We start from the raw sequence: 15,449 nt of genomic DNA on the forward strand, positions 1-15,449 counted from the left end.
GTAAGAATCAGGGTTTGTATATTTTAAATAAATTCAGGGAGTTGTGAGGGCAAATGCATCAAGTTAGTGATCCAAAGAGAGCTGAATATCAGCATTTTTGTAGTTTATTTGTTCCTGGTGTGTGGATGTTCTCACATATTCATGATTTTAGGGTCCATTAGTAGGCTTCATTAGATTAGCATGACAGAATTCTTCCCCCCACCCCCCCCCCCCGAAAAAATATTTTGTAAATCAGGTAGGTTTTAAGTCAATCCATTATCATTTTTTTATATACGTTCCACATTTATTTAATTCCTTTTACATTTCAAGTTCACAATCTTATCATCTACTCTCATGTTACCCTGGCTTCTTGACCAGAGGCGTTACCAGTTCTCAACAGGACTGCTGCTGCTCACCTTTAAGTCTAAATTTGAAGTACAGACTAGTTTGTTCAAGTTTATCACAAAGCCCTGGAACATCTGGACAGCAAAAATGCATACATCCGGATGCTCTTTTATTGACTACAATTCGTCAAAACTGATCAGCACACTCCAAGAGCTGGGAGTTAACACCCCATTGTGTAATTGGATCATGGATTTCCTCACCTCCCCTCTACAATCAGTGAAGATTGGTAAGAGCTTCTCCACAATCTCCATCAGTACCGTAACTCGACAGGGCTGTGTTCTCAGCCCCCTGCTCTACTCACTTTACACCTACAACTGTGTAGCTCAGTACAACAATAACACCATCTACAAATTCACCAACAATATCGTGATAGTGAGTTGTGTAAAGGAAGGGGATGAGTCAGCGTACAGGAGATTGAAAACTTGGCTGAATGGTGCATCAACAACCTTGCACTCAATGTCACCAAAACTAAGGAGCTGATTGTTGACTTCAGCAAAGGAAGGCCAGAAGTGTACAATCCAGTGATCATTGAGGGATTGGAAGTGGAGAGGGTGAGTACATTTGAGTTCTTGTGAGTCACTATCTCAGAGGATCTTTGCTGGACTCAACACACCAGTGGCATTGTGAAGAAAGCACGGCAACGCTTCTACTTCCTCAGGAGTTTGCGGAGGTTTGGTATGACACCAGAAACTGGCAAAGTTCTACAGAGGTGTGGTGGAAAGCATGTTGACTGGCTGCATCGTGGTCTGGTATGGGAACACCAATACCCCTGAGCATAAAGCAGAAAAACTGCAGGAGCTTGCAAGACCGGCTGAGTTCCTCCAGCATTACTGTGTTTTTACTTTGATTTTGACACTCCTGTACCACCTCCGTGATGGTAGTGTGTCAAAAATACTGTGTTCTGGATGGAAAGGGTCTTCTACAATGCTTTGAGCCCAATTTAAGTAATAGTCCCAGTAAACGTCATTAGAGGAAAGGGAATCTCCAGTGATCTCCTGTGTTGACTTCTCCGATGCTATGCAGGTACTGTACCACACCATGATGTAGCCAGAAAGGACACTCTCAATTGTCCTCCTTGAACTTCTGAGGAAATATAGGCACTGCTGCACTTTTCTGGACTATTGAGGAGGTTCAATGAGTCCAGGATAGGCAGTTAAGGAACTTTGTGGTCTCCTCTCTGTCCATGACAGAACCATTGATGTGTAATGGAGAATGCTTGACCTTGGTATTATTTTATGAGTTCTCTAACTTCCTCTCTGTAAGCAAAATTTAATTTTTAAATTTAGATGTACAGGATGGTAATAGGCCATTTCGGCCCTCGAGTCGTGACACCCAATTTACACCCAATTAACCTATACCCCGAGTACGTTTCCTACATTTTGTTATCATCCACCAACTTAATGATTCTGTTTGAACTGAATCTGGCAATGCAGTCATGTGTCAGCAGCATGAACTATATTAGACTGAGCACACAACCTTGAGGTGCACCAGTGCTCAGTGTGATGAGAAGTGTGATTTTCCTAACAATTCTGATTTTGGTATTTCAGTCAAGTAGTCCAGAATCTAGTTGCAGAGAGGGATGTTGAGTCCCAGCAAAAACAATTTATCCACTAACCTTTGAGGAATGGTGTTGAATACTGCTGGTCAATGAGGAACAACCTGGCATATCAGTGTCGAAAGAACCTAAGACTTGTTGATCCAAACCAAGGCTTTTATTAGCAAAAGACAGGAGCTCTTCACAGGTGGCCGAATGATCAGACCTGGCTAGGGACACAACCCTTTAAGGCCCAGACAGTAGGCGTGGCTAAGCTCTCAGCCAATCGCTGTAAGCACAGTCATTACATACTCTAGATACTGTAACTATATACATTGGTGATAGGTCTGTACTATCACAATCAGGCATAGTTATAGTTCTCTAGATAGGTTAGGATGGACTGGAGGGTCAGGCCTAAAGCATCATCTGTGGACCAGTCTGGAGGGAAGGCAAGCTGGAATAGGTCCAATCTCATTAGGAAGTATAGTATGATGTGCTCCATTGCAGTCACTCAGAGCACTTTTTTGTTGTAGAGGGTACAACTGGATGGTAGTCATTTAGTCCAGTTACCATTGCTTTCTTGGATACTGGGATGTTGGTGGCTGCCTTGAACCCTGGAAGGACAGTGCACTGCTGCATTGAGATGTTAAAGATGTCTGTTAGGACCCATCAGCTGAGCCACACAGTTTGTTCAGCACCCAACCAGCTATATTGTCTGGTTCTGCTGCTTTGTGTGGGTTCACCCTGAAAATGATAATCATCTCAGCCTCACCTATGCAGGGTGCCAGTTCTACAGGGGAGATGAGGCTTTCTTTGGTGCAATGTTTTTCTCATCAAACCTGTCAGGAAGGGAGGCACCAGTATGGTTGACCTACAAGGCTCACTTATTAGTTGTGGTTTGTATACTCTGCTATGTGCTGATGTTACACAGGTGTCTGTGGATTCTCTGCACATAATCATGCTTTGGCCTTACTGATTGCATGCGAGAGTTCAACCCTTATTGGTCATTTCATACTTCATCTGCTACTTCTCCATCCAACTTGTATCTTGTTTCTAATCTCTTGTAACCTACCACAACCTTCTACACTATTCACACGACTTCCAACCAATTGCAAACTTATTGACTCACCCTTTCACTTGTTTGTGTAAATAATTTATAAAAATGGCAAAGTGCAGGGGTCCCAGATCAGATCCCTGCAGTTGTCCTCCAGTTTGAATATATTTCATCCACTACTACGCTCTGCCTTCTGCACACAAGCCATTTCTGAATCCAAACAGCTAAGGTTCCATGGATCCCATGCCTCGTGATTTTCATTATCACCTGGCATAGGGAGAAGACGTGGAGAAATACCTCCCCCGGCAGAACTATTGAAAACACTATTTTAAAGTTTTAATTTTTTCAGAAAATATTGAAGATATTGCTGATATAGCCTGGAACCAATTATGAGGGAAAAAAAGTACAAACAGTTTATATAAAAAAAGATTTCTAAACAGCTATCAAATACAGAAGAACTTGGGCCTGCCTTCGAAGTGGAGCCTCTGGAGTCCATTCCTCCTCATCCAAGACCGCAACAGAAGTCCCTGAGTAAGATCCATTTGACTCCGTCGCTGACTTCATGCAGCGTTACGCGAGATGGCGCCAGTACCCGCTGATGTCCTCCAGATCAGGATGAGCAACTGCGCATGTGCAAAACTTTGCATATGTGCGTTGTATCGAGTGCGGCCTGGGCTGCGGGGGGACCTGACTTCTCTGGGCTGATGGGAGGTGGGATCTGAACCTTCAGTCAGGCTGAAATGCCATCAGCATCGACGGAGGAGGAAGAAGGTGACATTGGAGGGGAACAGGAAGAAGAAGCAATTTAACCAGGTATGGAGGGGGAAGATTAGGCCCACATTTAAACAGGTTTTAACAAAGTTTAAATCTGACCCTCATTATTCAGATCCACCTGTCTAAACAGATAGAAAATTTGGCAACTCAGATGGGTCAAGGTTTTTCATCTATGAAGGAACAACTTTCTGATATGAAGGGGAAAATATCTTCTATTAAATTGGATGTGGCAAAGTTTGTGAAAATGGTGGACAAGGTGCAAGATTTAAGAAGATTGAAGAGGATTTTCATGACTAAGGATGATGTGGTACAATGTGCCAAATTATAGATATGTTTATGGGAGATAAATTTGAGTAGGCTTTTTAGTGTAGGTCACATGCCAACATTTTAAAACTGATCTTATTTAAAATACTGGAGCTCTGTTCATGCTAGACAGTCCAGTGCCAAGAGCCTTTGCAAAAGTGTGCCAAAGAGACTTCACTAATGGATTGTTCTTTACAAAAGGACAACAGATGAAAGAACTCTTGGAGCCACAGGCTGTCTGGAGTGGAACTTGCTGTTGTAAGAGAGTCGTATGGTTTTGCAAGCAGAGAGAGTCAAACAGGCTTTTTCTCAGAGTTTGACAGTCAGCAGCAGTAGCAGCTGGGACTGGAACAGGACAAGCTGACAAGCTTGTGGAAAACCCCAATTGGAAGATAGGTTGTAACTGGTTAGTTTAGCTTGGTCAAAGCCCTTGTGGTTCATACATGAGAAGAGGACTGGCTGCCTAATGTTTCACTTTGAAATAAGGGAAACATAAAGGAACTTTGTGGTGACCTGAAAGAAAGAGGTCATCACCTGTAAAACCCTGATGGGGCAAATTTCTTCAGCAAGACACTGAAGTGGCTGATCTAAAGGAATCAGTTGTGGGTGTCCAACAAACAACAAATCTCTCTCTGAAAACCGACCAGAACCTTCCTGAGCGGTCACCATTTACCTTTCAAGCATCAAAGCCTGGTGAACTTCATAAATGTTAAATTCTGTGCAGAGTATAAGAATTGCCTGCAATCAGTAAACTCGGAGGAGTGAGAAGTGAGATTGGACTGTGAATCAAAGAACTTTTCAAAACTTACACACACATTACATACACATGCTCTTATAATTAGAAGTGGCATAAGTTAGGTTAGTTAATAGTGATAAGTTAAAGTGTGATTCTGTTTTCATGTTTAAATATAATTAAAAGCAACTTTTGTTTAAGTAACCATTTTCTTGATGAATATTGCTTGGGTTTATTCATTCACTGGTTGGGAAATTCAGACAAATGATTTATTGGAGAAAATTGATGCATTGGACAATCAAAGTCAAAGGAATAATGTAAAAATTGTTGGTCTTCTGGAAGATTTTAGAGGTCCGCATTTGGTTCAATTTTTTCAGAAGTGGATTCCTGAAGTTTTGGGGAAAGAATATTTTCTGAATGGTTTGGAATTGGATGGAGCGTTAAGAAGGGAACCTCTTCTAGGCCAAGCTCCACGTTCTGTCCTGATTAGATGTTTATGGTATCAAGACCGAGAAATGATCTTAAGAGTTGCAGTTCAAAATGAGAGAAGCAATCAAGTCCCCTTGGTAGTTAAGAAGAAAAGTCAAAGTTTTTTCCAGCAGTCTATTCCAGTTCAGAAGGAGAAGAATGGAAGGTGATAGAAAGAATCTCAGCAATTGATTGATATTGACATTGATGATGATCAAGTTAATAGAGATCTGGAGGAAGCATATCATACCTGAAATGATTTGTTGATTTTTTTTGTTCTGTTCAGGACGGGGGTGGTTTAGCTACTTATCCTCCTGAAGCCATTGGCCACTTTGTGACATTGGACACTCCCGTATAATTGAGAGGGGTAATACAGTATTTTTTGGGGGGTTTCTTTCCTTTTTTTGTTTTAAGGAGATCATTTAGTCCTTTTTGTGTGGTTGCCATGGGGAGGAATTTTACCATGTGTGGTAAGGTGGTTTTTGAAGTGAAGTGTAATAATGGCTAATTTAAATTTTGCTTCTTTTAATGTTACGGGCTTAATAATCTGATTAGGAAAAAAAGAGTATTGGCATATATTAAAAAATTGAAGGTTGATGTTGCTTTTTTTCAAGAGACACATTTGACTGAGAAGGAACATCAGAAATTGAAAAGAGATTGTGTTGGACAAATTATAGCATCTTTGTTTAATTCAAAAGCAAGAGGAGTAGCTATTTTGATTAATAAAAACTTATCTTTTAAAGTGGAATCAGTTGGTGTACTTTTGATTGTTAATTGTAAATTTTTTGAGTCTTGGACTTTAATGAATGTTTATGCTCCTAATATAGAGGATGAGAAATTTATGTTGGATTCTTTTCTTAATTTAAATGAAGCATTCGAAAAAATTATGGTAGGAGGCGATTTTAATTGTTGTCTGGATTCATTATTAGATAAATCTCCAAAATCACTCGTTGGGACTAGAATGGCTAAACAATTGATGGTGTTCATGAAAGATATCAATTTAGTAAATATATGGAGAAGGTTAAATCCTAAAGAGAAAGATTTTTCATTTTATTCATTTCGACATGATTCTTATTCTAGAATAGATTGTTTATTTTTTGGTATCAGCACAATTACAAGGTTGGGTATTGAAGGCTGATTATAAGAGTAGGATTTTGTCTGATCATTCTTTGTTATTAATAACATGCACTGGTTCAGAGAGAACTGATAATATTTATCGATGGAGATTTAATTCTTTATTGTTGAAAAATATTGAGTTTTGTAATTTTATGAGAGATCAAATACAGCTTTTTTTGAAAATAAATATGAATTTAGTTGATAGTAAATTTGTTTATGGGATGCTTTAAAAACATATTTGAGGGGACAAATTAATAGTTTTGCTGCTAAAATTAAGAAACAACATGTAGCTAATGTAACTAAATTAGAGGAGATAGAGATATTAGAAAAAAGATTTACAGCAAAATTCTATGGAAATTAAGAAAATATGTTTAGCTAATATGAAGTTATGTTATAATTTGTTGCAAACTTATAAATTTAAAGTTACTACAGAGAACTAGACAAAGGTACTATGAATTAGGGGAAAGAGCTCAAAGTATTAGCTTGGAAGTTAAAAACTGAGCAAGCTTCTAGAACAATATATGCTATTAGACATGAATCAATGATTACATATAAACCTCAGGAAATTAATGATGTGTTTCAAAAATTTTATGAAAAATTGTATACTTCTGAAGTAGTGGTGGGGTTGAGATTAAAATTAATAATTTTTTTCATCTGATTTGGATTTGCACTTTTTGAGTGATAAGGATATTAAGGATTTGGATGCTCCTTTTACTACTGAAGAAGTAATAGATACACTTCGATCCATGCTAAATGGGAAATCTTGAGGGGATGATGTTTTTGCTTCTGAATTTTAAGATTTATTCATCCTTTATTGATGGATGTATTGAAATAGGTGTCAAAGGTTCATTCTTTTCCAGATTCTTTTTCTCAAGCAATTATTACAGTTATTCTTAAGAAAGATGAGAACCCACCTTATAGACCAATTTCGATATTAAATGTTGATTATAAAATTGTGGCTAAGGTTCTAGCTAATAGGTTGGCTAAATATTTACCAGATTTAATTCATTTAGATCAGGTGGGTTTTTATTAAAAATTGTTATTCGGCAGATAATGTTGTGAAGTTGATGTCTTTAATTAAGGATCCACCTACCAATGGTTATTTTGATGATTCAGAAAAGGCCTTTGATTGAGTAGAGTGGAGTTTTTAATTTAAAGTTTTGGAGAAATTTAAATTTGGCCCCTTTTTTTACTGGTTGGATTTAGGCCTTGTATGGATGTCCTACTGCTAGAGTTGTGACAAATGGACAGTTATCTTTACCTTTTATGTTGACTAGATCAACTAGGCAAGGCTGCCCTTTGTCACCAGCTCTATTTGCATTATTTATTGAACCTTTCAGGTGATTAGACAAGATAGTAATATTAAAGATTTTAAGGTGAAATCTGATCAATTTAAAATTAATTTGTTTGTAGATGATGTTTTGATATATTTAACACAACTTCAGAATTCTTTGAGGAGTTTACATGATAGATTGGAACAGTATGGTGAGATATCAGGTTACAAAATTAATTGGGAAAAGCATTGTAGCCGAAATGGATTATTCTTCATGTAGGCATATTGTACAATTTAAATGGTCAGATCAGATTAAGTATTTAGGTGTTAAGGTAGGTAATAATTATAGTCACTTGTATGAATTAAATTATTTGCACTTATTGTCTAAAATTAAATATGATTTGAATCGATGGAAAGATTTACAGATTACTTTAATAAGATTGAGTTAATTGTATTAAAATGAATATTTTTCCTCGAATTCAGTATTTAGTTCAGTCTATTCCTTGAAAGATTTGTAAAAAGAAATTAAAGGATTGAAATGCCTTGGTGAGGAAATTTTTATGGAAGGATAAAATGGTAAGGGTATCACTACAGAAATGGAGTTGAAAATATGAATTAGGAGGTTTGCAACTTCCTAATTTTCAAAATTATTATGATGCAGCACAATTGAAATTTATTAATAGGATGTGTGAAATAGATAATCCTTTGATGTGGGCTAATATTGAACTATCTTTAATTGGTGAGAAGAAGATGGATCAGTTTATTTATAGATGGAATCCTAAATTATTGAGAAATTATAATTTACCTGTTTTGAAACTCTTAATGGATTAATGGTCTTAAAAAAAAAAATGAAGCCATAGGAACTCAAGGTAAGATTTCAGGTAAAACTTCATTGTACCAAAATAAGCTTTTCGTCTTTACACTTAATAATCAACTTTTGAAGTTATGGGATCAAAAGGGTATTAAATTGGTGCAAGGTTGTTATGATGCAAGATATTTTATTTCTTTTCAAAGAATGAAAGAGAAATATGATATCTTCAAATACACTTTGTTCTTATTATAAAATTAAAGCTTTATTGTTGGATAATTTTGGATATACTTTACTGTTACCTAGATGATCTGTTATGAGTCCAGAGGACCCCAAAACCCAGCAGCAATAGATATGCACCACAACAAAGGATTATTTAAACAAAAGTTGCTTTCAATTATTTTTGAACATGAAAATAGATTCAAACTTTAACTTATTGACTCACTTAACCTACTTAACCCCCTTCTAATTCTAAGTGCATATGTGTGTAATGTGTGTGTAAGTACAGCAAAGTTCTTTGGTTTACAGTCCAATCTCACTGGTTGCAGGCAATTCCTGTGCTGTGCACAGAAGTTAACATTAATAAAGATTACCAGGCTTTGGTGCTTAAATGGTTACCACTTAGAAAGGTTCTTGTTGGTGTTCAGAGAGAGAGTTTTTCTTGAACAAGAACATCCACAACTGATTCCTTTTTAATCAGCCAATCCAGTGTCCTGCTGACTAAACCTGCCCCCTTCAGGGTTCTCCAGATGATAACCTCTTTCTTTCAGGTCACCACAGAGTTCCTTTCTGTTTCTCCTATTCCAAGGGGAATCTCTCGCTCTCTCGCTCTCTCGCTCTCTCGCTCTCTCGCTCTCTCGCTCTCTCGCTCTCTCGCTCTCTCGCTCTCTCGCTCTCTCGCTCTCTCGCTCTCTCGCTCTCTCGCTCTCTCGCTCTCTCGCTCTCTCGCTCTCTCGCTCTCTCGCTCTCTCGCTCTCTCTCCTCCCCCACTCTGATAGCAAAGCACAGTAAATTCTGTTTTCCACACAAAGCTGCCACTGCATGTTGTTAAATTTGTTGCCTTTTGCAAATAACAGTCTCTTATGAGTCTCTGAGCACTCTTGCAAAAGCTCCTGTAAAAATTCTGTTTTAGTGTTTGTGTGTGACCTGCTCTAAAAACCTTTCCCAATTTATCTCCCAATTTATCTTTCCCAATTTATCTATATGCTCTGTCACAGATCTGAGTTTGAAATTTTACTTACTGAAGGTGGTGAATATATCTGAGATATATGCTTTACTACAGAATAAAGTGCTTAAGCCGGATACACATAAATGAGAGAAGAATTTAGGTATACTTGTTTCTCAGGATGATTTGATGAATTTATGTAGGGATAGGATGACTAAAATTTTAAATGTAAGGTATTGATTAGTTCATTATAATTTTATTCATCAATTATATTTAACTCCAGAAAAATTAAAGAAATATAATTTTATTTCTTTGGATGTATGTTTTAGGTGTCATAAGGATGTAGGTTCTTTTTTACTTTCTACTTGGTCATGAGAAACAGTGAAATCTTTTTGGAATAAACTTGAGGAATTTTTAGAAGTTATTTTGAAAGTGAAATTTTCATGAGATCCTTTAGTATTTTTGTTGGGTAATATTAAGAGGAATAGTTTAGAATTAAAATTAAATAGATTTCAAATTGCATTTTTGAGATTGGCTGTGGATAGAAAATGTTTGAGAATTACTTGGAAAAATGGGACTGAATTGAGTATTCAGAGATGGCATATGGAGTTGAGGTCTTGTATTCCATTGGAAAAGATAACATATAAATTACCTGATGATTATTATTTTTATTGTAAAACTTGGAGCCCGTGTTTGGATTATATGGGGTTGAATTATTAAATCTCCTTACCGCACAGTCGTGGTGTTCCTCCAAACCATGGTCATTAATTGATTAATTTTGATGTTATGCGATCTCTTTTTTTTCTTGGAGTAGGTTAGAGGGGGTTGGGTTGGGGGGGTGTGATAGTACAGATCTATCACCAATGTACATAGTGTATATAGTTACTGTATCTAGACTGTGCTTACAGCGATTGGCTGAGAGCTAAGCCACACCTATTGTTTGGGCCTTAAAGGGTTGTGTCCCTAGCCAGGTCGGATCATTCCGGACTGGTCGGCCACCTGTGAAGAGCTCCGGTCTTTTGCTAATAAAAGCCTTGGTTTGGATCAACAAGTCTTTGGTTCTTTCGACGAGCTCTACAGGGGGTTAGGGAAGCGGGGTGGGGGGTTGTAGGGGATTCGTTTTAAAATATCATGTATGTATTTTTAAGTTTTATTCATTAATTGTAAGTTTTAACATGTATCATGATTCAATAAATAAAATGTTCCAAAAAAAGTTAATTATCACCTGTTTGTACATCTATAACAGTTTGTCTGGACCATGAGGCATACACATACAATACACATTCAATATCACATATGTATATAAAAATATAATTAAAGTAAATGTACATCAATTAGATTATTTACTCCATTTATAGGCTACCATTTGCCAATGTAACAACTTGTGGGAATCGGCTCTATCCCAGCCTGGCAGTCCTGATTTTGATGCTTCTGAGCTGCTCCTTGATAGTAGATCAAATATACTGTGTGCTGGATAGAAAGGATCTTCTATAATTCTTTTTTTCATAAACCCTAAACAAACAAAAAAATACTGAATTACACCCCCCCCCCCTCAATTTTACAGGCGTGACCAATGCCACAAAGTGGCCGACGACTTCGAACGAAACAAAAAAATTGCTTTCTCCAGATCTCTATTGACTTGATCATCATCAATATCAATCCACTGCTGAGATTCCATCTCTTGCCTTCCATTCTTCGTCTTTGGAACTAGAACAGGGTGTTGGAGAAACCTTTCTTAACTCTGCACCGGTAAAAAATTGGCAAATGTAAGAACTTCAGGGTCATCATTAAAAACTGAGATTGATGATCTCCAGAAAAAAAAACGAAAAGCAAACTTGGATCCTTTCTTCCACAAAACCGCTTTAGCTGAATTAAATTCTTCACGATGTTTAACAACAGCTTGACTCAAATCAGCATTTTTTTTTTAAATACTTATTTTTAACTACCAAAGGTCCTTGATTACTTGATTACGCATTCTGAACAGCAACTCTTCAAATCAACTCTCTATCTTGATAACGTTAACATCCAGCAATCTCTTCCCTTGCTTCCTGTTATAATCTGTGGTGTATTGCGTCTAGTCCCGGGGACATATTTGTCATGATGTCAAATATGATGAGCTACAGAAAAACAAATACCTGTTGCTATTAATAGTAAAACAGATAAACATATTACAATGCTAGTGAGTTTTAAAGTATTAATTATGAATACATGGTCTTCATTCAATGGGTAATTCCTTTGCAGGTATTTCAGCGGGGAAGCTCTCCAAAGTGGTTATGGGCGATGAGGATTCTCGTTATTATGCACTAATAGGTCGAGCAATAGATGAAGTCCGGAAAGCCGAAGGACTTGCTTCAGCTAATACTGTTATTTTATCTCCAAATGCATGGGAAATGTGTGACAGAGACAATCTAGTTGTTGAAAAGATAGAAAATGAGAGAGCAGTAAGGGTAAATATTTCTCACATTCTAGTCTTGGCTGCAATGTAAGTTAAACAACCTTTACAATTTGTTATATTTTTAAAATGGTATTTTTCAATGGAATTAAATGCTATCTTTTCTGAATTTCCATTTTGCTTCCATCTCTAGAGATGGTCTAGATTAATTGTTTTGTATTTCTAGATATAATTTCCTGAAAATAATCAAAACATGTTGTTGAATGTATTGATTGTTGGTCCCTTTTTTTCATTTTTGACAATTTGGAGTTCTGTGTGCAGTTCTGGTCGCCTAATTATAGGAAGGATATAAACAGAGTGGAGAGAGTGCAGAGAAGGTTTACCAGAATGTTACCTGGGTTTAAGCATCTAGAGTATAGGGAGAGATTGGACAGATTAGGTCTTTATTCTTTGGAGCGTAGAAGGTTGAGAGGGGATTTGATAGAAGTATTTAAGATTATGAAAGGGATAGACAGAGTGGATGTGGATAGACTATTTCCGTTAAGAGGAGGAAAGATTAAAACAAGAGGACATGAGTTAAGAATTAAGGGGCAGAGGTTTAGAGGTAACATGAGGGGGAACTTCTTTACTCAGAGAGTGGTAGCCGTGTGGAATGAGCTTCCGGGAGAAATAGTGGCGGCGGAGTCAATTGAGGGGGAACTTCTTTACTCAGAGAGTGGTAGCCGTGTGGAATGAGCTTCCGGGAGAAATAGTGGCGGCGGAGTCAATTGTATTATTTAAGAAAAGGTTGGACAGGTATATGGATGAGAAGAAGATGGAGGGTTATGGGCATTGTGCAGGGAGGTGGGACTAGAAAGGGGTGTTTGGTTCGGTGCAGACTAGAAGGGCCTAATGGCCTGTTTCCATGCTGTAATTGTTATGTTATGTTACTTCACTGTTGAATATGGGAAAAATAATAATTTCTATTGTGGATTATGTTGCTGTGGAGATTTTAACAATTTTAATTTAAACATGTTTTTGCATTTTTTTACCTGTTTCATTTCAATTAAGCAATAACAATGTTGGCAATATGAATGGAAGTCGTTAATTGGGTCAAGTGATAAACATATGTTTACATTTTAACATATCCTTTAAACACAGGTGCGATACATTAAGAGAGATCCTTACTTTTCAGTTGAAGAATATGTAAAAAAGTCGGGCACCCATTTGGAATTTCAAGAAGTTGGCGTCAGTAAAAGTATGTAAATTCTATTTATTATTATTTTTCCTGGTTGACCAGCAACTATATATCTGAGCCTTTGCATAAGCTGCTTGCAACTGGCGTTTGATTCATTCACAGGAGCAATAAGGAAAACATCAAGGTTATTGCCAAATGCACAACTTGAATCGGTCCTCCGTAAATATCTCCTGAAAACAGTTTTACTAAAGGTATGAAATTTATCATTGTCAACATTTTAGCACGCATAATTAAATTGTAACATTTACTTTCATTTAAATTGAGGTTTTTTTTCCCCCCCCCACGTTCAATAATTTATATTACTGTAGCGGCTACTACGGTAGAGATACTAAAGTAATACAAACACGCCAGATTAGTCAACTCAAGACTGATTTATTCAGAGTTTACAAGCTTCTTTTGTATAACGCATGTCCCGAACTCCACGGGACAAGGTGGGACGTCACTATGGGTTTGCTGCCAATCCACGGATCCGCCAGGTTTAAATTAAGCCTTGCGAGTGTTCCGTGCCTTCCGGCAGGAGACTCGGCAGATTAACATGCCGTTCCTCAGCACTCAGTATCTTTCGCGTGCGGTTCATTAGGTGAGTACTGCGCCGGCGGCAGTTCATGATACCACGCTCTGTGCCCGCTACCTGGCTGCTACATCGTCACCTTAAGGTTTTTAGCAATTAATGGGGTTTTCATATGTTTGTGAAAGTTATATTCATCTTTTCAAGAAAATAAATATTGTTTGAATTAGTTTAGAATTCTATTCCCCGTTTGCCTTTTGGGTATAAACAATATCAGTGTTTGCTTGTGTTGCAAATCTTCCAAATACAGTAAAACCCCTTGTATCTGAATTGATAGATGATGGAGGAATGTATTTTCTGGTTGCTTGAGACTTAATCTTGCAATGCCTAACTAATACACTTGCATTAAGAAAAAATAGTTTAAAAGATAAAAATACTAATACTGTACTTACACTTGTGACCGAGTATTTAGAGGCGGTTTGGGAGGAATTGTTAGAGCAGGTTGCACACACACATTTCAGAACACAGAATATTTGCAGGTCTTTTACAGGGTGCTTTTTGTAGAAAGAGCAACAAAGTTGCAGAATACAGCTGGCCTGAGAGAGCATGTGATCTTTGCAGACAGAGGGAGAACAGCTTTGGCTCTCAGAGAGGGAGGGAGTGAGAGAGAAGGAATAACAGAAATCAGTTCCAGAGGGACAAGCTGGCAAACTTTGGAAGGCTGCCTGGTCAAAGGAGTCGTTGGCCCCCACAGGGTCTGGGTGGACACTGCGTTCATCGGACATCTTGCGTACCAAATTGTGTCCTGGTTAGTGGGCTGCTATGCGACACCCCCAGAATTGGCAATTGGAGCGCTGTTTGCCGCTTTTGATGGCCTACCTCTGCATCATGGGGGTTGAGTGGAGACCAGTTGGCTAATGCCCACATGTGCTGGCTTGAAGCAGTTGATGCTGAAAGCCTCTTCTTTACTGCCGACATCCAGCACATATGTCGACTTGTGTCTGACTATTTTGTACACCCCCTCTTACAGCCGTTGCAGAGGTCCAGTGTGCCCCCTTCCGAATGAAAACTTACTAACAGGTCTCTAAATTTTGGGGATCGGACTTGGCCTGGCCACGCGGCGGAGACTGCGAAGGGCCTAGAGAACCCAGTCTTTCCCTCAGCTTTGTCATTGAAGCTATCAAGTCCTCTGGATCCTTGGTGGTGGCCAAGAACTCCCCTGGTATCACCAGCGATATACCGTACATCATCTCGGCTGCTGAAGCATTGAAATCTTTCTGCATCTTACGGATCCCCAGGAGGACCCAGGGTAGCTCGTCTGCCCGGTTTGGCTCCCTGAGCTGAGCCATCAAGTCTGCCTTTGAGTGCCTGTGGAAAACCAATCTATTGGTCTGAGGGTGGTATGCAGTGGTGTGGTGGATCTGGTTTCCTCGCAAGTTGGCCAGTGCCACCCAAAGTCCCGAAGTGAACTGTGTACATCTATAAGAAGTCATATGCTCAGGGTCTCTAACTCTCAACACCCAGGTGTTAATCAGTACCCTGGTGTAGGTCTTGGAGGTTGTGTCAGCCAGCAGGACTACTTTCGGCCACCTCATGGAGCAGTCAATTATGGTGAGGAGACACTCTGCCAGAGAACAACCAGTTCGTTGCACTGTCATCCTTGATGTCACAGAGTAGCAGCCCTATAATGTTGATATGGA

At 38.4% G+C, this 15,449-nt stretch overlaps 1 protein-coding gene across 3 annotated transcripts in view; it reads left to right on the forward strand.

Annotated features, from left to right (window-relative positions):
- Positions 1-15,449, forward strand: part of LOC138762086 (adenylate cyclase type 10-like) — a 178,053-nt gene that overhangs the window by 10,692 nt on the left and 151,912 nt on the right. For 2 of the 3 annotated variants that reach the window (XM_069935358.1, XM_069935357.1), the window contains 3 exons: positions 11,854-12,059; positions 13,145-13,241; positions 13,344-13,432. In XM_069935358.1, the coding sequence (XP_069791459.1) occupies positions 11,854-12,059; positions 13,145-13,241; positions 13,344-13,432 (392 nt within the window). Of the gene's footprint in view, positions 1-11,853; positions 12,060-13,144; positions 13,242-13,343; positions 13,433-15,449 lie in introns of those variants that run through there. The other variant, XM_069935359.1, reaches the window with a different exon arrangement.

This window comes from Narcine bancroftii, chromosome 4, assembly GCF_036971445.1.
Source record: "Narcine bancroftii isolate sNarBan1 chromosome 4, sNarBan1.hap1, whole genome shotgun sequence".
NCBI lineage: Eukaryota > Metazoa > Chordata > Chondrichthyes > Torpediniformes > Narcinidae > Narcine > Narcine bancroftii.